Genomic DNA, 23,704 nt, shown 5'->3' on the forward strand with positions numbered 1-23,704 from the left:
CCTAAAGAGTCACCATCATTTGACTCTTCTTGAAATAATATTTTCCCACACACTTAGCCCTTGTAGCCTAACTTTAGTATCACTATCACACACATCACATATACATGACCAAATATACTTCCCTTAGGAATCCTTTATCATGAAATCTTAACACAACGTTGAAGCATGCCTTATCATATCAACATCACTCATCAATCATAATTGTCATTGCATCACGAAGTATGAAGTGCATAGCCTCCGTGCCTAAGTTACCCAAATACTTTCATCATTGAGTCAACCATTGAGATAGCCTAGGATGGATTAATCCTTGCACCTTGAGAGATAGTATCAAACAACATTTGACTAAGCTCATTCAACATGCATTAAAAAAACTTCACTTCAATTCTTTTTCGCCTCTTTCTTTTTCAGGAGAAAGTCGGTACCCTCCACAAAAATGACGGAAAATTTTTACTTTTTTGTATTTTCGAGTCGCAAGATCACATTACAACGCACACACAAGTCATGTACACATTGAGTCATGTCGTGTCATATCACCTTGACTTGAGTCCAACACATGTGTCAAAAACTTTGAGTCGAGTCAAACACAGCGAGTCAAGTTTATACCTTGAGCCGTGTCAATTCAATGAGTCAAGCAACGCCAAACCTTAGGTCAACCCTAAGATAATTAAAGAGATTAACAAAGTTCTATAGTAAAAAATAAATATAGGTGCAGCAAAATAGGGAAGACCCTATTCCAGCGCCAGACGAAAACATCTAGCGTATGGCAATAGTTTTTAGCGCATGGCTAGATCCCAGCGTCTAGCGACAGAGCCAATTCTTGGCGCCAGAGATGTTTCAACAGCGACAGAGCTCGAAGCCTCTCAGAAAGTTGATTTTGACCTCATACAGCAATCTCGGGTTCCTTGGTACGCCAGTTAGCCCATATAAGCAATTTGACAAGATTAGTAGTCAGCTCGATTACAATCATAATAAGTGATCGAACTGACGAAAGATCGTCTCACTTAGCTTAAAGCGTCTAAGCATTGGCTCATCACGGACATAATGGTTCACAAGCAGCAAACCGCCGACGTAGTGGCATAGCGGAAGCAAAGTTCAAGAGAGCTTTAGAGATCGACAAGCGTTGGTCTTCAGAAATATTTTTTCTTCGGAATATTATCACAATAAGCATTCAAGCTCTTTTGTTCAGAGACGCGTGGACAATCCTTCAAAGCTCTTTTGTTCAGAGACACGTGGATATTTCTTTCAAGCTCTTTTGCTCAGAGACGCGTGGGCATCCTATTATCAAGCTCTTTGTTTAGAGACGCGTGGACATATTAAAAAAAGAAGCTCTTTGTTCAGAGGCGCGTGAACATATCAAAAAAAAAGAAGCTCTTCGTTCAGAGACGAGTGAACATCGAAATAGCAAGATGGCATTCCTTATATTGTGGAAAGTTGTCAAAAACAACTGAAGGCGATTTCAAGCGAAGTTGTCTTTGATCATATTCCCTTAGACGTGAAAGATGGTCACAAAGCGGAAGGGGGTTGTTTCAAGCGAAGCAATCTACGATAGTATTCCCTTAGGCATGGGATATTATCAAAGCGGAAGAGGATCGTTTCAGGCGAAGCAATCTTCAATATTGGAAGCAGTTACAAGAGTAGCGGTTTTCATGCGGGATGGCATTCTCTTGGTAGGAGGTCATCAAAACAGTAAAGCGGCAGCAAATCGGTTACTTTCAGAGACGTGTGCTCGACGGTGCAAGATACGCGTTTCTTAACTCTTTTATCTGTTTAACTAACGCTAGTTTTTCAGGTATCGGCGTTACAAGAGTGATTTAGGATTGCAGAACGTTCTGAATAATTCTCCGTCCCTATCGCTACTTTGACTTTTGTTTTCGAAACTTGCGTTTCTCTAAACTCAGTCAAAGTGGGGGCAGGTTCAATCTCTTTTAGGTTAGATTTGTAGCTTCATCCCCGAACCCTATTTGGTTCAAGACCTTATGGAGTTGACGATCTCTTGGATCGTTAAGGGGTGTAACCTTCTCCTCGTGAACTGTTTACAAGTTCCTTAAAAAACTTGTTGGTGACTCTTTTGCTCTATCTTCTTTCCCTTTGGACGCCACCGTACTTTAGTGTATGATCACAGTGGGGTTCAAGCTAGGCACTACTACAAAAATGGGCAAAAGGACCTATAATAAAAGACCCGTTGGTTAATACAACGGGTCTCTTTAATATAAGAGATCTAATATTAGATATAACCCTATTATGCTATCAGCCCAAAGAAAAAATAGGGTTTTGCTATCAGCCCAAAGAAAAAATAGGGTTTTGCTATCAGCCCAAACAAGTCTCTTATGTGTGTAAGGGTCCACCACTTAAACCAACTTTTTCTTTGGGCTGATAGCAAAACCCTATTTTTTCTCTCTTTACCCCTCATTTTCCATCACCCACCATCACGCCGCTATCTCTTTCTCTTTCTCTTTCATTTTCCTCTCATCTTATTTTTTTCCCAGTACAAAAAGCATTGATGCAACCTCCTTAACGCTGACGGTCGCTGCTTCTTCCTTCTCCTTAATACCGACATTTAAGGTGCACCAAGTGTAATGATGAAGATAATAGTGAAAGGTTATTTAGTTTGAGGTGCAGTATTCTCCTCTTGTTGATTGTGTTTTCCAATTAAATTTTATATTTAAGCTTCAAATGTGTTGTTAATCTCATTTTCGTTGTTTATTTAAACTTCGATTAGGACATCAGATTGTGGGAGTTATCTGGGTGGTTGTTGTTAATCTCATTACTGAAGTTCGTTTCAGGTAAAGTGTTTATTTTTTCCTCTGTTTATTAAATCAGTTCAATTATTTTGTTGTTAAAAACTAGTTTATTCATAAAAATGTACAAGTGATTCAGATTTTACTGTGATTTGTTTCAATAAATGTTAATTGTGATTGGATTATCATGTGAAACTATGGAAATTTGAGCAGAAAGTAGCATATATTCTATGTTTACCTAAGTAAGATTTATGAAATTGAGAATGATAGAAATCCAATCTGTTTCGTGGATTTCTAAATTATAACAATTCATTATTTTAATTGTGATTGTTTTTTTTTTCAGATCTACCTACTTTATGGCATCACAACACACAAAGAAAATGGAGTACTTAAGTCTTAATTTAGCTCATCAGTTCTGCCAAATTTTTTGATGTAATTGTAAATTTAAATTTCATTAAATTCAATACATCTTTTTTGCTAGGATTTTACGTCGGTTGATTTTTTTTTATATTTTTTTTCATCTCATCAATTTTAATTTAGTTCATTGCTATTCGTGTTATTGATTATGTACAAATTAAGTATACAAATTACAAACTCCCTATAATTTAGCTCATCAATTTTGCAATTTATATAGCGCATTAAAAAAAATAATTCAAATGCAAACTGCAAAAAAAATTTATTTATTATTTTTTATTATAAAAAAAAGAGCAAAGAGACCCGTTAGCTAACTCGACAGGTTTGTTTCATACAACTAAACAGACCCCATATCTCAAACAACGACTCTCTTTCTTTCATTAGTTATCAATTTTATCACTTAGATAACAGACCCGTTCTCGCTGACAACGGGTCTTTTTTTCTGCATAAACAGACCCCCCATGAGAGGGGGTCTCTTAATCAAAGAGACCCCTAAGATAGAGACCCGTTGAAAGGCGGTCTGTCATGCATATTTTAACGGGTCTCTTTGCCCATTTTTGTAGTAGTGAGGGATTAATGCTTGAAATATTCCCTACAGGTAGGGATGGCAATCTAGTCCGGATCCGACCCTACTCCACCCCGATCTGAGGTAAAATATCCGCTCCGAGTCCGAGAAAAATGTAATCCGAGTTCGACTCCGTTAAAATAATCCGACTCCGAGTCGGAGGAGGGTCGGAGTCGGATCTTACAAAAAATCCGAGAAAAAAATCCGACTCTGACAAATGTCCGACTTTAACGGATTATCCGACTCTGACTCCAATAGATAGTGGATTTTTGTGTGGGTCATGGTGGCATTGGGTGTGGGTTGTAAAGGCCCAAATAGCCTAACATCTCAAATAATATATAATAGTAAAAAAAAAACTCGAAGTCGGGTCGGATCGGAGTCGGAGGTCGGATATTGAAGTCGGAGTCAGAGTCGGATGTCAAAGTCGGAGTCGAATTTAACCTCCGACTTCCTGTCGGGTCGGAGTCGGATTTAGCATAATCCGCTCCGAGTCCGACCCGTTGCTATCCCTAATGTTGGGGAAATATAACTTAATAATAAAAAAATTTGATATTTGTTACCAGGCAAAAACACCTTACTTCACATTTGCTACCGGTTTATTTATTTATTTTTTTTACTCTACTACCGCCTAAATGAGAATTTGTTAAAAATCACTACTATTTAACGGAATCCGTTATTCAAACCAAAAAAATTTGAAAAAATGAAAAAAAAACAGCCACCATTAACAAAACCCCTGCCCCTCCCGTCAGCCACCCTCCCCCCCTCCCCTTCCGATAGCCGGCGCCCAAAGCTGCGGCCTGCGCCGACAACCCCATCTAAATCAAACACCTCCCCTTCCCCCACCAGAAAAACTGACACCTCTAACCTTAAACCACCATCCTAAAACCTCCGTAAATGAGTTTTAGGGTTTCACTTATGGCGGTTTTAGGTGGCTAAGGAACTCCTTCGCGCGGCTAATTGGTGCTCTATTACGGTGAAGAGAGGTGCGGGTTGAAATTGTGGTGCTATAGTGGGCGTTTTACGGCTGATTTGCGGTAGACGGTGTTTCCAGCATGGTTGGATGTCGGTTTGGGGGAAGGGAGAGAATAGGGGTGGATGCTTAGTAGGCGTGGGGGATAAGGGAGGTGGCTAGGGATGAAGTGGTGGCTGGTCCGGTGGTTGGGCGCGACTAACGGAATAGTAAAGTGTAAGACATCAGGTAGTGATTTTTAACAAACTCTGATTTAGGCGGTAGCAAAGTAAATAAAAAAAAAAAAAAATTTAACCGGTAGCAAATGTGAAGCGAGCTGTTTTTTTAACTGATAGCAAATGTCAAAATTTCCTTAATAATATTATTATTTAAGGTGGACATTAAGGCTAAAATGAGGCATCTTGACCCTTATAACTTAGATCTATCATTCTGTTAATAAATATGGTAGGATATATTGAAGAGAGGAACCGCTCAGTAACAACAAAGAGGCGAATCTTGGTTATAAAAAGGCACGTCTGGGCAGAGCCGACTAAGGGCCTGTTCAAACAGACCCTTAGCACTGGCCCCGAAATATCGAGGGCCCAATTTTGTAAAGAGCCCAAATCTAAAATTAAAAATTAAAAAATTAAAAAAAAAAAATTGCCTGACTTTCTCACGTGCATTTAAAGCTTAAATGTTTCCATCTTCCTCCTATTCATTTACTCGTATTCATTAATTTTCTCATTTTACCCAAACTTCTCAACTTTCCAATTAAACATTTACCTTCCTCTATCAATTACAACGATATGCAAAGGATTTCTTGTTGTTTTAATTTCGTGTTTTCCATATTTTTTTACACAAAGTGGTTGTCCACGTCGTATGACCAGTCACTAGGGTTGAGCAAAACTACCCGAAAAACCGAAAACCCGAAAAATCAATTCGTAACCGTTTCGAAAATTAGGGTACCCGATCCCGATAACAATAACGGTTCGGGTACCCGTTCCGATAATTTGTTATCGGGTATGGTTATGGGTATCATTTTAAAATTAACGTTACTCGATCCGATCCGATAAGCATTTTTTTTGCTTTTTTTCCCTACTTAAATCTATTAATATAAAATCTAAACTTTTACTTTACTTCATAATCACTTTATAATATCAATGATTAGTAATATTATTAATAATTTGGTCAAGATAATATGATATTGTTTTTAATTAGTTGTAAATTATATTATAATAACTACCTAATTAAGTTTAATTATCATTATTGGATATCTTATTGGGTACCCGATAACCGATCCGAAAATCCGGGTACCCGAAATCCGGGTACCCGAAATTATTGGTTCCGGTTATGGGTATCACTTTTAGTAATTTTGGGTATCGGGTACCCGAACTGTTAGTACTAACGGTACGGGTACCTGTCCCATGCTCACCCCTACCAGCCACTATAGGGTACTTCGCTAGTGTAATGGGGGTTACTTGATCACTGTTAAAGGGGGTACTTCGTCAGTGTTAAAGGGGTTATTCCGTTAGTGTTATAGGGGTTACTCGGTCGATATTATAGGGGTTATTTAATCAATGTTATAGGGGTTACTTTAATTGGTCACACGGTGTGGTCAGCCGCACACAAGACGGACTGTATTTTTTAACGAGAAAATTGTCTTTTTTTTTTGGTAAAGAAATTCCTATTTCAGTTTATGAGCTTATTATTGCCAATTTGCCATTTTCAAGATAGAAAGTCAAAGAAATATTAAAATGGGTTCTACCTAATGAGGGATGGCAGTGGATCTGGACCCGACTTGAATCCGTGGATCCAGATCCGTTTTTCATTGATTTAGGTCTTCAAATTTTGGACCCGACGGATCCGGGTCCTACTGAAAAAAACAAATCTGGATCCGGGTCTTCCCACCAATAATATAAAACCGGCCTAAGGTGTTACCTTGCAAAAAAAAAAAGAAAAAAAAAAAAAACCCAAGTTTTAGGTGTGGTTTCACAAGAAAATTTTTATACGGTGTTTTTTCACAAAAAAAAAGGTATTATAAAAGGTGGATTTTCACAATTTTTCCTTTTTTTTCGGGTTTCCTGTTTACTAGATCTAGAGGTGTCCACCGTGCGAGTCGTGCGAGCTGGGTTAGGGTTAGGTGGGTCGCGGGTTGGGGTTTCATGACACACGACACGACACACGTAGGGTAGGGTGGGCCGGGTCGTGGGTTGGGTCGGAGAAGTTGGACACACCAGGGTTAGGTTCGTGGGTTAGACGAGTCGTGGGTGGGTCGAGCTGGGTTTGTGGGTTAGACGGATCGTGGGTGGGTCGAGCTGGGTTTGTGGGTTAGACGGGTCATGGGTGGGTCGAGCTAGGTTCGTGGGTTAGACGGGTCAAGGTGGGTTAGTGAGTTAGGGTGGGTCGAAGGGTGGGTTAGTGGGTTAGGGTCGGGTGGGTTTGTGGGTTAGGTGGGTTAGGGTCGGGTGGGTTAGGGTCGGGTGGGTTTGTGGGTTAGGTGGGTTAGGGTCGGGTGGGTTTGTGGGTTAGGGTCGGGTGGGTTCGTGGGTTAGGGTCGGGTGGGTTGTGTGGTGTTTTAATTTTTACAAAATTAACAATTTGATGGCTTGCTCTTAATTAAGATGCCTACGTATCCTTATATTATAAAATAAGGAATCAAAGCCAGCGTAGTTCTTATATTGTACTTCTTTTGAAATTTGGGGGGGGGGGCTTGGACCTATCTTTAGAAAACTAAAATTTAATTTTGCAATTAAATTGAAATTTTCAAAAAATAAGTTGCCTACGTATCCCGAAAGAATCAAAGCCCACGTAGTTCTTAGCGTACCTGATTTAGACTTTTCTAGCCACCCATGTTTGTTGCATCATCATCCCCGGAAGCTGCATCATCCGTTGACGACTCCAATATCATCACAGGATCATCTTCATCGTCTTCGTCTTCCTTTAAACCTTGAGTTCTTCTTTCAGCTTGATCCCAATCTTTCTTACAAACACAAATTTGAATGCTTTCCGGAGTTAAGCGAGATCTTTTTTCATCTAACACTCTTCTACCTGCACTAAAAGCAGACTCGGAAGCAACAGATGAAGCGGGAACTGCAAGTATATCTTTTGCAATTCTCGCCAATATAGGAAAACTTTTTTTATGTTCTTGCCACCATTTTATAATTTGAAATTTGTTGTTGGTCTCATGTTGATATGACAAATAATCATTAATAGCAAGTGTTGAAGAAGATGATGATGAGAATGATGTAGATGCTTTGTGTTTTTTTTTCATAACTTTATCAAGAAAACCAAATCTAGAATCGGAAGTGCTAGTAGTAGTTGGTGTTGCCAAATCAAAACCATAAATAGATGCATAATGATCATAAAGGTCTCCCAAAACAGATTTGCATTTGTTAATATATTCACTAACATCATAATCGATACTTAAACTTGTATAATAAAATTCTAAAAGATTTTCCAAACCTTCAGCTTTGACACCGGGGTCAAGAATAGCAGCAATTCCATAAATGATTGGAAATTCACTAAAATAAGTATGCCACTTACGTTTCATGCTATCAAGAACGGGACGAAGTCCATCAATCTTCATATGCTCTTCGATGGTGTGAACAACTTTAACACACTCAATTATGACTAAATGAACGTTAGGCTCATAAATATAAGAGAAAATATGAGTTGCACTATCAAAAGCATTTAAAACATCACGAACAAAAGAAGCATTAGTCCAATGACTTTCGGTTATTAACTCAGTAGGATCAACACGAGTCTCATTGTAAAGTTGGGTCAAAATATCACGATACTTTATAGCATCACTCAACAACTTGAAAGTAGAATTCCAACGGGTAGGGGTATCAATAGACCATTGTCTTTTCTTAAGACCTCTCTCTTTACACATAGCTATGTACTTTCTTCTAACTGACTGAGTAATCCTAATCCATTTTATAACTGTTCTAATTGGGTTTAGCAATGGTTGCAACTCAGCGAGACCCTCTTGAACAGACAAATTCAAAATATGAGCACAACATCTAACATGCAAGAGACTACCACCCAACAACAAATTCAACTCGGAGTCATTTTTCAAATAGTCAATACACTTTGTGTTTGCAGTTGCATTATCAAGAGACAAAGAAAAAACTTTATTATTCAAGTGAAATTCTTTTAAACAATCCAAAATACGAACTTTGATGTTAAAACCGGTATGCCTTTCTTCCATAGCTTGAAAACATAGTATACGTTTTTGAATAAACCAATCATCATCCACCCAATGAGCAGTAATGCAAAGAAAAGGTTCGCCAAAACTAGAAGTCCATGTATCACTTGTAAAACTAACACGACCATCAAAAGTACGAAATAATTCAATCAAACCACTCCTATACTTATAATAAGAAGTTTGTGTATAACGTCTTAGGGTATTTCGGGGGACACGAGTAAATGCAGGTTGTAATGCAACTTTATTAAAATGCTCAACGTTTGCATTTTCACCGTAACTAAAAGGGTATTCATTAGCAATAACTAAAGTACTCATTTCATCAATCATTCTATCTTTATTATAAATGAAAGGTGTACCTCCGCCGGGTTGGTTCATGTATCCACCCAATTGTGTTTGGACGCCACCCCCCGAAGGACGGGGGCCATTTTCGAACAAGTCGTGTTTATTTTGCAAATGCCGACTCAAGGTTCCGGTTCCATCTCCCGTTTTCCAATTATATGACTTGACATTTGCACCTAGCGCCTTGCAAACTAGGCATGTACGCGTGAACCTCTTTGGTTGACCAGGTTGCCATCCCGGGGGTGTGACCTCAACTCGTTCAAAATGTTTCCACACCCAAGAAAAATGTGCTCGACCTCTACTTTCACCGCCACCACCTTTCATAAATCAAATTATTAAAATTAATTTTTAAATGCTATTCATGAAAATAAGCTTTTAAATTTTAAATATTTTAATTATACTTATTTAAACGCATTTTTCATGGTAATTAACTAATTGTAAATCATAGAAAATTGGAAACTAAACTAACTTTATAATCATTAATAATAGTTTTTTTAAATATTCATAACAATAAAAATTTAATTAGAAATTACCTTGAGATGAAGGTTGAGATGTTGGTTGCGATGGAGGTGGCATAGTTGAACTTGATGATTGGTGGGACTCGTGGGAGAAATGTTGTGGTGGAGACATTTGAATATTTTGCCTATCTCCTAAACCATAATCTCCATATTCATTGACAAATTGGTTTAAATTTTCCGTATTAATTTCATACGAAAAATTTGCACCACCACTCCTTTGGCTACCACTTCGACCACCACTTTGACTCCTTCCCATTCCTCCTCTTGAGCTCATTTTTTTTTTGTATGATTACTAATTATAATATGGAGAAGAACTTTTTTTTTTTTTAGAATCTTAAGAATACTAATAATAATATTAAGGAGATTTTTTTTAACAAAAATATAACTCTATATAACACTTGAGAATTTGAGAACAATAAGAATTTTTAAGTAAGAGAGAAAGAAAGCTTGAATTTGTGTGGAAATTTGAGTGAAATGGAATTGGTATTTATAGGAAAAATAGAATGGATGATCATACACTTAAAAAACTAGCCGTTAGATACAAAAAACTAGCCGTTAGATACAAAAAACTAGCCGTTTTTTTTTTAAAATGGATGTTAGGCCGTGCGGGCCGTGCGGGTCGTGCGAATTGTGCGGGCTGTGCGGGCCGTGCGGGTTGTGCGGGTTGTGCCGGCCGTGCGGGTTGGGTGGGTCATTCCGTTAGTTGGGTGGGTTGGGTGGGTTGGCTCGTGCGGGTTGGGTGGGTCATTCGTGCGGGTGGGCCGTGCGGGCTGGGTTGTGCCAGGTGGGTCGGGTTAGGTGGGTTCACGGGCTAGGTGTCGAATTAAATGAGTCAAAACGGGTTGTGCGATTTGGGTCGAATCAAACGGGTTAAACTGAGCTGGGTTGAAATGGGTTGTGTCGAAAATTTTGGACCCACGACACAACCCGGATTAAATCCGAGCTGTGCCGGGCTGTGCCGGATTGAAACCGGGTCGGACCCACGTGACCCACCAGCCGTGCGAGTTAGGGTGGGCTGGGTCCAACCCGGCCCACTGGCCACCTCTAACTAGATCGAATATATGTGGTTATGGTGGCTGTTGGAGTTCGGGTTTAGGGTGTTGGGATTTTAATATTTTTTTGTTAATTTTTTCGGGTTTTGGCGGTTGTTTGATGTTGGGTTTCGGCGGTAGTTTTAGGTGGGTGGTGGCAGTGGTCTGTTTTCATTTTTTTGTTAATTTTTTTTTCTTTTTTTTTTTGGTAATTTTTTTTTCGTTGTGTTTTCATTTTTTATTCTGTTTTCATTTTTTTCGGGTTTCAAGTTTTCATTTTAATTTTTTTTCTTTGTTTTTTGTTAATATTTTCGGGTTTGGTGGTAGATCTGGTGGTTGTTGGTGGGGTGGTAGATCTGGTGGTTGTGGGTGGTGGGGTGGTTCGGGACTGTTGATATGAGTTAGGGGGTTGGTGGTTGTGGGGCTTGGTGGTTGTGGCGATGTTGATATTAGAAAAACATAGAATCAATAATCCCAACTTTTACGAATTTTGTTTTAATAATCCAAACTTTGGATTATTCTTGAATAATCAAGAATTTGAGGGTTGTTGATTTTCTTCAATCCCAAAACTCGGTGACCGGTTAAATAGGCTTTTTTTTAAGTGGCACGTGTCACAAGTTAATTGGTTAAAAAAAATATAAAACAAAAAAGAAAGCAAACAATTTTTTTACAAAAAAATCACTAGCCAAACATCTAATTCCGGCCACCAACCTAACCCCAAATTCTAGCCACCAACCAAACCCCAAAAACCACCACCTGAATCCCAAAAACCACCAGCATCACCCCTAATTTATGCTCCTCTTATTCCCCTCCCCTAGAATCGGTTTCCCCCTCCCCGCGCCGGTGCTACGAACCCCCACCCTCCCTCGTTATCTCCTTTTCCAGTTTTCCGACGACATTTCTCAATAAAAAACCCCCATTTGAAAATCCCTTAAAACCACCTCCTCTACACCCAAAAACCACAAACCCCTCCCCCACCATCAAAAATTCTAAATGGTTTTAGGGTGGTGGGAGGAAAGATTTGGGATTTTGGGCAGTGGGGAGGGGTTTCGTTGGTGGTTTTGTGGGGGGATGGGAGGGTGTTTTGGGGAGAAAGAAAAATGGCAAAGTCGGGGGGGTCGAGAAAGCATGGTGGTCCGGTGACTAGGTCAGCAGTTTGGAAGTGTGGTAGAGGTTAGGGTGGGTCGGAGGGTGAAGGGGAGGCTGAGTGGTGGTTATGTGACTTTTGTGATTTATGGGATTTTTTTGGTTTTTGTATTTTATTTTTAAATTTTTTTTGGACCAATTAGGACTTGACACGTCTCAAGTGACCTGATATAATAGGTCATTGACTTTTGTTGATCTATTAATGGAAGAAATTTCGAATTATTCCAGAATAATCTAAATTTGGGATTATTGAAACAAAATATTACGTGAAAGTTAGGATTATTATTTCTAATTTTTCCTTATTATTATTTGAAAATGTTAACTTTTAGGAAAAATACACTTTAATAATCCCAACTATTGTCGATTTACTTACAATAATCCCAACTAAGGTTTTTTTTTTTTTTTTTTTTTTTTTTTTTTTTTTTTTAATAATCCTAACTATGCACTCAGTTTTCCTAGAGTAGACCCAAAAACCGGTTACTTGCTAAAAGGGCAAACTTTTTTTTAAGACCACATGTCAGATCATGATTGGATTAATATAAAAAAAAAAAAAAAAAAGACAAAAAAATAACAAAAACCATCCCAGATTTCCAGCCACTTGGATGTCGGTGCCCTTTCCCCACCACCTGACCTCGCCAGAAAATGGCCGGCCAACCACCCATAACCACCGAAAATAGTTGGGCGTCCTCTGCCACCACTACTAAAATTCGGTTAAATTGCGACCGTTTTTCTACGACTTTCTGAAAATGGTCGCAAAATATGAAATTTGCGACCGTTTTTTATGCGGTCGCAATATTACGACTGCTTTTACAACGGTCGTAAATTTGCGACCGTTTTGCGACCGTTTTTAGCCTTTTAGACGGTCGCTAAGATATTTGAACAATTAAAAATAGTTCTAAATTAAAATAAATCGTTTGCGACTGTCAAAGACGGTCGTAAATGTCATAATCTACGACCGTCAAAGAGATTATCGTAAATTTCACAATCTGCGACCGTCAAAGGCGGTCGTAAATTTCATAATCAGCGACCGTTAAAGAGACGGTCGTAAATTTCATAATCTACGACCGTCAAAGGCGGTCGTAAATGTCATAATTTGCGACCGTCAAAGAGACGGTCGTAAATGTCATAATTTGCGACCATCAAAGACGGTCGCAAAAGGGGTTTTTTATATTACAAAATATACGGTATAAAAGGAGCCAAACCCTAAGAGTTTCTCAGCTCTTAGCCTCCGCCTCTTTCTTTTCTCTCTCCTCCTCTTCTTTTTGCTTTCTCTTTCCTTTCCATGGTTCCATCTCCTTCCTTTCTCCTTCCTCTCCATTTTTGTTCTTCATTTTCACATATCCATTTTTGTACCACAATTTTCGCTCCCCTCCATTTCTGTTCTCTTATTCTGCGGCAGTGTTGGTGGTGTATTGGTTTGATGCTTAGCTTTGTGATGTTAACTAGTTCATGGTTTTTAAGGTCGAATTCGACCATGAAAACTCTAGATCTAGACTTTTCATGATCGAATTTGGCCTTATTAAACCAAATTCGAGGTAAAATTTGAAGTTTGAGGTATGTTTTCGTGTTTTTGGTTTAATTTTGTTTTGTTTTTGGTTGATTTTTGTTTCTTTTTGGGATTGATTTTGTTTGTTTTTTTGTTGATTTTTGGGTTTGATTTTCAATTACATTTTAATTGGATAATTTTGTCGGTTAGTTTTCGTTAATTTTTGGGTTTGATATTCAAAGTGAAATTGTTTGATTTTTGTTTTTTTAATTTGATTTTCGCTAAATTTCGGATTTTCGTGTTATTTTGTTTGATTTTTGGTTTACGGGTGGCTTTTGTGGTGGCTGATTTGGGTTTTCGTGGGAAAGAGGTGTGAATTCGGGGTGGGCTGGAGTTTTCGTGGTGGATGGAGTTGTTTTCAAGGTGATTCGGGGTGGCTGGAGGTGTTTTCGTGGAGGTTAAAGGTGTTGTCGGGGTGGCTGGAGGTGTTTTCGTGGTGGTTGAAGGTGTTTTCGGGGTGGTTGGTAATATTCAGGGTGGGCGGTGGTGGTGGGTAAAGGTGAAAAGGTTTTGCAGTGGCGGTGGGTCGGTGAGTCTTGATACGGGGTAAGGGTAATTTTCTATTTTTTTTTTGTTTTTTTTTCTAATTTTAGCGACGGCTTTAGGCAGTCGCTAAATCCAATTTTTCTACCGTTGACTATACCGGTCGCAATTATATTAATTTGCGACCGTTTTCCAAACGGTGGCAAAAAAATTGGCGGTCGTAATTTTGTTTTTTTGCGACTAAGTTAATAACGACCACCACGTTACGACCGTTGACGGTCACAATTATGTTTAGCGACCGTTTTTGCTATTTTCAACGACCGTCTGAGGCGGTCGCAATTTGGCTGAATTTTAGTAGTGCACCTATACACCCAAAACCACCCACTAGCCCATCACAACCCCAAACTACTGCTGAGCTTGAAGACCTTCACGACGCTTCTTAAGGAAGCTTCTCTTCTGCAACGACCTTCATCGGCGTCAACGGTGACTTTGTATCAATTTTGCCAAACTTTCATTTTAGCATTTGGCGTTAACTACTAAGGATGGCAATATTTAATGGATAACCACGAACCCGATCCACCCGAATTAATTAAATTCTAGCATTTGGCGTTAACTACTAGGGATTACATTTGGTGTTAACTACTAGGAGCAGTTTAGGGGGTGGGGTTGTGAAAGGTGGTTCTTTTCAATGGAGTGGAAGGGAAAAAGGGAGGTTCCTGGCAAGGTGGTGGCTGAATCCGGTTAGGCTAGGGGGATGAGGGTGGCTGGTACGGAGGAGCGGGTTTTTTCTTTAATTTTTTTAGTTTTTTAATTTTTATTTATTTTTAAATTTTTTTAACCACTCACATGATGCCACATGTCAAAGCAACATGTTATATTAGGTTGATGATCAGTTGGGTCTAATCTAGGAAAATTGAGTGCATAGTTAGGATTATTAAAAAATAAACCTTAATTGGAATTATGGTAGATAAATCGGCAATAGTTGGGATTATTAAAGTGTATTTTTCCTAACTTTTATTACCACTTAAAAAACACCACTTTGATTTTATGTTTTATACAACATTTTATTTTATTACACTACCAAAATAAATCTTGCTACCACTTAACATTTTTCGTTAAAGTGTCGTTATTAGCCAACTATTAAATTTTTTAAAAAATTGCGTGTTGAAAAATGTCAATTAAGGTTTTGGTTCATTTGGCCGTTAGAAAACAGTGTTGCTTTGATACATGGGTACTATAGGATTATGTTAGAAATTATTGCATTAGTAGCAGTTAGCATACAAGCAACTCGAGCAAGCAGCAGCTACCTCAAAAGGCTCAGATAAGAGATTAGTTTCTAGAAAGTTTTAGATCTAGCTAGTTTGTTATTATCCCTGCCATGTAGGATTATGACGTGGAAAAAGTTGTTACAAATAACAAACTGATATTTTCTGTTAAGCCTATATTATTCATTCATTTATACAAAAATCAATAAAAGTTTCTCTGAAAGTTCATTTAGATCTAAGTTCATCTTTCGAGCTTGAGCTGATTTAAATGGCTTCTCTGAAATACATCATAATATCAGATCTTGCTAGTAGTTCATGATTTTCCGCAACATTCTTTGTCTGATTTTGCTTCAGATTCTGGTGACGTAAGTTCTACTTCAAATTTTGATCGTTTGTTCAAACATTACTGTCTGTGATTCTGTTGAGAATTCATTCTGTTCTTGAGGTTTTGTTGAGAATTTTGCTGCATTTTTTCGTTCAAATTGTTTATGTTCATCTGATACACCTAGATTTCACAAATTAAACCTAAATTTTTCGTTCAAATTGCTTCTTGATAATTATAGCTGGAAATCAGAACAATGTACATGTTGTTCTTCCTTTGAATCAAAATCCTGCTAGTATATACTACATTCATCCTTCAGATGCTAACTCGATTCAGTTAGTATCCTTCAAGTTTGGTGGTGTTGGTTTCACCAGTTGGAAAAGAGCTATGATATTGACTCTTTCAGCCAAAAACAAAGTAGGATTTGTTACTAGAACTTACATTAAACCTAATGATGTTCGAGGTGTAATGATTTGGTGTGTTCTTGGATTTTGTTTAATTTGGAAGAGAGTATAGCTAGAAGTGTTATGTTCATGAAGTCTTCTAGAGAAATCTGATTAGATCTTGAGGAACATTTTGGATACACTTCTCTTAATCAGATCTATGCACTTGAACAGAAGCTAGCTGAAACTACTCAAGGTTCTCAGAGTGTTTCTGAGTTTTTCAGTGGAATCAAGTCTATTTGGGATGCTATTGATGAGGCTCATCCATTGCCATACTGTACATGCAATAATTGTACATTTAATCTTACCAAGAGAGTTTTTGAGCAACATCAACAGAAAATGGTGATTCAATTTATGATGAAGTTGACTGACCAGTTTGCAACAGTTAGGGGAAATTTGTTGATGATGCAGTCTTTATCTAAGGTGACAGAGGCCTATAGGATGTTTGCTCAGGAGGAAAAACATTAGGAGATCTCAAAATTATCTTCTAAGCATGAATCAATGGCATTTGCTGCTGATAAAATGTTTTACCATGATTCAGGAAGGAATAAGAATTATAGGTCACGAGGTGGTGGTAATTTTCAGAATATAACCAATTTTTAAAGCCACAATGGCTTCTCTGAAATTCATAAGGATCATAGACAAAATTCAGCCTAATTAACTTGGCTACTTACAAGATTAAAAGCATCACCACTTAAATTTTTTCTCAACTACTTCTTCATCCTTTCTCTAAAATTCCTACCATCATCAATACAACGGCGCGCGGTATTTCTCTAAAACTCCTACCATCATCAATACAACGGCGCGCGTTATTAAAATTTACATTGAAATTCCTTCGTATCTCTATGTTTCTCCTCCTCGGCATCAGTTAAAACTAAGGGTGAACGTAGCAGGGTACCCTATAAAAATCTCAAGACTCGGAACCGTTCCTGAACAGGGTACCATGTCTTTCAAAATAAGCACAATATATAGTAACTTGAAAAAAAAATGGATGTTCACAATAAAAGCTTACAACTTTAATACAAATATAACAAACTAACACTAATTGTCCAGTATATTTGATACAAATACTTACATTAATACCATTAATTAAATCTTTATGAGTAAGATGAAAATTAAATATGAGGAGGGAGAGAGGTAGGTGACAGCTGGTGTAGGAAATGAGAAATGATGTATAAGCTTAGGGTCAGGTTTATTTTGAGGCTTACTTAATTATATAATTTTGATATTGGGCTTTTATATTTAGGCTTAAATGATAGGTTCCAATTTCGTATAACCTACAGGGAACCTATACTAACAGGGTACCCTATGGGTTCATGGTCTAAAACTTTATTACCCAGAACCAGAACTTGATTTACAGGTTCCGGTTCTGAAACCTACGGTTCCGAGCATGTTTCGATTCCAGGTCAGGGTACCCTGAATTTTTGCTCACTCCTAGTTAAAATTATATTTTGACATTGACAATAATTAGCACAACAAATCACAATAATCAAAGAGCTTAATAAGAGGGATCTTGCTAACATATTACTTAAAATTATATATTGACATTGACAATAATTGGCACAACAAATCACAATAATCAAAGAGCTTAATGAGAGGGATCTTGCTAACATATTACTTAATAAGAGGGCTCAATAAAACTATATTTTGACATTGATCTTAGATAATTACATAATATAATTTTTTTTTTGTGACATTGACCTTAGATAGTATTAAGTTCGGAATGCATGACAAAATCACTCGTCGATTGGTGTAATTAATGATAATTTTTTTAATATATTCACATTTAGTTATCTTATCTAACGCCCCAAAGACGCTCGTTAGCTTTTGCCTAATAAAATAGGGGGAAAAATCTAGGTTGGAGATTTATTAAATTAAGAGAAATTTGTAAAAAATGACCTTTTAAATTAATGAAAAGTTGTTAAAAAGGACATTTTAAGTTGTACTCCCTCTGTTCCTATTTGATTGTCACTTTTTTCATTTTGGATGCCCCTAGATGTTTGTCACATTTCACATTATTTTCATAATTATTAAAAAACATATAAAGACTTTTATACCCTAAATTTTTGTCCTTATTAAGTCATATTCCTATTTTACCCTAACATTTGCCATAAAATTTTTGTCAACTTTTGGAGTGCTTTCAATTCCTTTAATATTGTTGGGAAGAATGACAATTCCATATATACTGCTACTTTTTTTAAAATATTCCCAAATTATTGTCCATGTCAGCTATTAATGAATTTACTTTTTTTTTTCTATTTTTATAGCGAAACCGCTATTTCATATGACGGTTTAAGTAGGAACACCGCTACATGCCTACATCAATTAGCGGTTTCCACTCATTAGTCACTATCAAAAATCCATCCTCATCTCTCTGTTCTCTCATTCTCAAACTAATCACTTTTTTTTCCATAAAAAAAAGTCCTTAATTCTCCATTGCCCATCATCCATTCTACCTCACTCAAATCATCTCAATCATCTCATCTCTCTACTTCTCTAATTAATTTTTTAAATTTTCAATCTCAAATTTATTTGGTAAGGGGGTTTTTTTATTAAGTTTGGGAATCTAATTTTTTTTGTTTTAATTCAATTGGTCCTGGGTAGTTTCATGGAATTTTCTTGCAATTCTCTTAATCCTATTTTTTTTCATCATTATATACGAAGTCTTGAGATTTTCGTCGTTGCCTTTGCCAACTTCACCACCAGAATCACTGCCTTTGTCATCACATATAGGTACAACAGCCAACAAGGTTCATGAAACTTGTCCTTTTAGTAATTATGTAGTTTAGATCTAACTACTCCGTATTAAATTGTATTAGTTTTCTTCTTTCATATGATTATCTATAGGAAAAATTGGTAAAAATAATGCCAACTTTAATAATCCTAACTTTGAATTATTATTGAATAATCTCAACTTTAGGGGGTATTCGCTTTTATTGGTCTCGAGTGACCGATAACCGATTAAATAGGTTTTTTTATTTATTTTTTAACTTCAATTAACATGTGGAAGCACCTAAATGGTCCAAAAATAAAATTTATAAAATTAAAATTATAAAAAAGGAAAAGTAATAATAAAAAAAGGCACCACCTCCTCTCCTCCCCACCTACAGCAACTCCTCCTTCCTCACCCCCTCCCCTACCTCGACCAGGCCCGAAATTGTCCGAAAATCGCACCTCCTCCCCAACCCACCATGTATCAACCCAATTCCCACCCCCCAGCCACTAAAAATCACCCCTCTTGCCTTTTTCCCCGCCACAAAAACCACCATTGTCCCCATTTTAGGCCCCAAAACTCCTCTTTAGGAGGGTTTCAGGGCTAGAGAAGGGGATGAGATAGGGTTTTGGAGCTAGGGAAGGGGAGATGGTCGAATTTGCGGTGGTGGGTAGGGGTGATTTTGGGGTGGTTGGATGAGTAGACTAGTGGTTTCGAGGGGGTTAGGGGGTGTCGGAGAAGGTGGTCAGGGAAAGTGGGCTGCCGGCAGTAGGGTTAGGGGTTAAGGGGAGCCAGAGAAGGTGGGGATGGGGAAAAGGGGTTGCTCGTTGCTGGCAGTCAGGGGCTGAGTGATGGGATTGTTTTTTTTTTTTTTTTTAATTTCTTTTTATTATTTATTTAATTTTTTGTTGGGCCACTTAAGTAATGACACGTGTCCAACAACTTGTTATACTAGGTTATGTGATCGATTGGGACCAATAAAAGCGATTTTCCCCTTTAGTTAGGATTATTCAATAATATCCAAAGTTGAGATTATTAAAAGGGAATGGATTAAAGTTGAGATTATTTTAATCAATTTTTCCTTATTTATATTATATATATTCCTCATTGTAGTATTTTCCATATAAATGAAACATATGACAATTTCTCTCTATTGTTCTTCCCTTTCTCTCTCTAAATTCATATTACTCTGTTTTTTATCACTATCAAATTAAGATTTGAATTTTTTTTAACGGGGGGTGTATAATTAATTTTACGATGAATTAATACCTGGATTATTGTAGAATTTTTACAGAGATTTTTTTTACATAAAATAGAAACCGCCACTCGAGTTGGCGATTTAATACCAATTAAAAACCGCTAACTCAGGGTTCGTTTGGTGTTGATGTGGTTTTCTGTATTTTGGTTTTTTGTTTTTTAAAACTATATGATATATGTCCTATAATAAATAAAAATCATTTAAACTTTTTAAAATCATGATAATTTTGAAAACTGACAACAAAAAAGTGAAAACACCCTTTTCTTGTTTCATGTTTTTGGTTTTCAAAAAACCCAAAATGATGCTAAACAAGCCCTCAAGTGACAGTTTTGTGTTAAACATTTTTTTTAAAAAAAACGGTTTAATGTGTTAAATGGTGATGTGGACAGTAGATTGGGTAATTGTAAAAATTTAGTTGTATTTATGGAATTAGAAGTAATTTGAGCATTATTAAAGGAAAGCACTTTAAATTTAATGTTTTTTACTCTTGAATTTATCAATTTATCTTTCCCATGTACTTTAATTATTTTTTATATTGGAAATGTCTCTTTCTCATGTACTTTTTTTAGTTTATTAATTGGAAATTTTATTTTCCCAAATACTTTTATTACTTCACATTTTCCACCTTAATTCCTGTGATTTTTTTTCAAAAATGACAAACAAAAGGGGACAGAGGGAGTATTATGTTGTGAGGGGGCACTTAGCTGAGTTTTTGGGGTGGTCAACGGCGGGGCTCCAACGTTGGCTCTCATGTGACTTATTAAAAAAATCCCTTTTCTCCCAAATTTCTCTTCTTTTCGATAGAAAGAGAAAAGGGAAAAATGAAAGGGGTAGTTTGGAAAGGATGGAAATTTGGGAAAAAAAAAGATTTTTTTTTTAAATAAGTAACATGAATCTTACGTGAGTTTCAATGCTATAGCTTCGTCGTTAATCACCCCAAAAACTTAGCCAAGTACCCTCTCAGAACATAATACAACTTCAAAAGTCTTTTATCACAACTTTTCAGTTAAAAGGTCCTTTTAAACAAAGTTGACCACTTAAAAGGTCTTTTTTCACAAATTTCTTTTAAACTAATAAGAGACTGATTAGATAAGCTTATGTAAACTTTATACAAGTATTAATTTGTATAAAATGGTTATTTTTAATCTAAATTAAAATAAGATGAAATAATTCAAAAAACCAAAGTATCACTTAATAGATAAAGTTCACACTACCTTTTGTCAAAAAATAAAAAAATAAAAAATAAAAAAATAAATTCACACTACCTGCATGATCAGGCCAATGAAGCGTCACCGGAAAAGCAGACATCGGTGTAGCAATGGATGCAACGGTTGGAAAATATTCCCGACTTATCAAAAAGGCCGACCTGCAATGTGCCGATCCATCTTTGGCACTGACACTTATACTATATCGATCATAATATAGAGGGTTGACTGCTTGACAACAATTATTAAAGCCATAACATTGTTCCGTGATCATATCTGTTGGTGATGTCGGAATCAATTTTGGACGATCAGTAGCACAAATTGAAGTGCATCCTTCCATTGTCGCTTCACTATAGAATATTGCATATCCATGACACCCAACTGATGCAAAAACATTAGAATCTGCAAATGAAAAACCAGTAGACCTAATGATATCAGGACTGCTCCAATATATCTCAGTACCATTACACGCAGTGACCGATGGTAGCTTAACTATTACTGCTCTGCTTGAATTTCGCACCTCAACAATCTCAAGGTCGAGTTTTTTTAGATACGGTATTGATTGGTTTGAGGAGGATGAATTACAAGAGACGGCATAGTTGGGGTCGGAGAAACAGTGGTTTGGGCCAATACCAAATGGGTATGGGATTTTTATGTTTCCACAGTGGTGTATGCAATCTAGCTCAGATGGTCTACATAAACAAGATGATATGAATGCTAGGATAACAAATAGTGGGTAGGAGTTCAGAGTTTTCATTTTTCTAGTTTGCTGCAAGTCACATTCTAAGGCTTAAGTATTACCATAAATATCTTTTGAGTATCATTAATAAACTGAATAAGATCTAATACGATCACAAAAAAAAAGGTTGGCTTTTACCACCAATCACCTCCAACTAACGGATTCCGTCCATAAATCCGTTAGTAGGCCCTACCTTGCACATGTGTCACCATATTATTGGATAAATTTTTTTTAAAAATAAACAAAAAATATATATAAAAAAAAATCTCCATCCATCAACCGGTGGTTGTTGCCACCGTCAGGACCCCCACCGCTGGACCGGCTATGACCAGCCCTACCACCTAACCGCTACCAGCCCCCAACACCTAACACCTAACCGCTACAACCAGCCCCCAACACCTAACCACTACACAACGACCACCACACCAGATTTGAAACCTCTTTCCACTAATTTTTGACCTCAAATCCCTAGCCACCAAATTCCAACCACCCACAAAGCCCCTCCTAATTCCGACCACTCTTAAAACCCAAGCCACCACAAAATTCCGCACTCCTAAAACCCTAGCCACCACCTAATTCCGACCACCTCCCTAACCCATACACCAAATTCCGGCCCCTCCTTAGCTCCACATGAAATTTCGAACAATAATATGGTGACATGTGTGCAAGGTAGGCCCCACTAACGTATTTATGAACGGAATCCGTTAGTTTGAGGTGATTGGTGGTAAAAGCCAACTTTTATTTATTTATGTGGTGGTAAAATAAATCGTTTTTTATATGGAGGTGGTAAAATCAATTAAGTCGTTTTTTGGAGGTGGTAAAAGTCAAAATATCCTAATAATTTCATTTCCGCAAAAATAAGATAAAGTCAATGGAATTTAAAACTAATATTCTTAAAACCACGCAGTTAAACTTTGAATAATCAACTTCTTTTGAAAAGAACTTTGAATAATCAACTAGTAAGTGCCGTGTTTTATTTCATTTACTTTTCTAATGAATTATTGACTTGATGTGGCTCAGCTTGATAAATTTTTTTTTTTTTTTTTACTGGGACAGCTTGATAATTAATCTTTTTTGTAACAAAGAAATGAACATATTATATTAACGCTAGATGATTAAGAGCATCTAGGAAATCCAAAGTTTGTACCCAAAAGCAAGGTTCATGCATGATGCCAGAGAAAAGAAAATTGGCAATAAAGAACCTTAATAAAGCCGTAAACAAGAAAACAACATAAAGCATAAAAGAAATAAAGTGACTAAAATAAGGAAGGCTACAGAAGAATTATAAAGGGTGGAGCATGAAGATAGCCCAAGAATAGCATCAAAGCAGCGCTAAGTCATAGCCATTGTGCATGGCCATAGCATTGACCAGCTCTTTAGAGTAGAAGTGGTAGACAGTGTCATCTTCGTCATGCTCTTGAAGTCGTCCCGTCTCTGCTAACCCGTGAGCAATTTTGTTGGCCGAGCGTTTAACATGAAGAATAGTAACACTCCAATCTTTAGCCAAAAGCTTAGCCACATCATTGATGATATTTGAGAGGTAGCTTGATATTTAATCTTATATCTAACAAATATAGAAAAATCTAGTCAACTTGCATTGTGTATGGCCGACATGGCGTGACCAAGTCTTTTATTGGGTGCGAACAATAAATACTACGTATTTAAATATAATCTATCTATATTACTCCCTCCATTACATATTATTCGCAACAAATAAATATTTTATGTCTCACAAATAATACCCCTTTATTGCGAGTAATACGTAACGGAGGAAGTATTATTGTTGAGCCCATGAACAACCCACATGTGAGCATTCTCTTGTC

General features: G+C 37.1%; 1 protein-coding gene across 1 annotated transcript; it reads right to left on the reverse strand.

The window, feature by feature from the left end:
* Positions 1-16,544: 16,544 nt before the first annotated feature.
* Positions 16,545-22,567, reverse strand: LOC110725828 (wall-associated receptor kinase-like 22). The gene is made up of 2 exons (XM_021905295.1): positions 21,203-22,567; positions 16,545-16,895 (listed from the first exon to the last, which is right to left on the reverse strand). Exons 1-2 carry the CDS (start codon positions 21,897-21,899, stop codon positions 16,831-16,833), a joined length of 762 nt encoding a protein of 253 aa, XP_021760987.1. The 5' UTR covers positions 21,900-22,567; the 3' UTR covers positions 16,545-16,830.
* Between the last annotated feature and the right edge of the window lie 1,137 nt (positions 22,568-23,704).

Source organism: Chenopodium quinoa, unplaced genomic scaffold (assembly GCF_001683475.1).
Source record: "Chenopodium quinoa cultivar QQ74 unplaced genomic scaffold, ASM168347v1, whole genome shotgun sequence".
Classification (NCBI taxonomy): Eukaryota; Viridiplantae; Streptophyta; class Magnoliopsida; order Caryophyllales; family Amaranthaceae; genus Chenopodium; species Chenopodium quinoa.

Excerpts from the sequence above, each read along its gene's own strand:
- LOC110725828 (XM_021905295.1), bottom strand. The coding sequence starts at position 21,899 with ATGAAAACTCTGAACTCCTACCCACTATTTGTTATCCTAGCATTCATA. Across the intron at positions 16,896-21,202 it reads TCATTGGCCTGATCATGCAG|GAACGGTTCCGAGTCTTGAG; the intron begins GTAGTGTGAATT and ends TACCCTGTTCAG.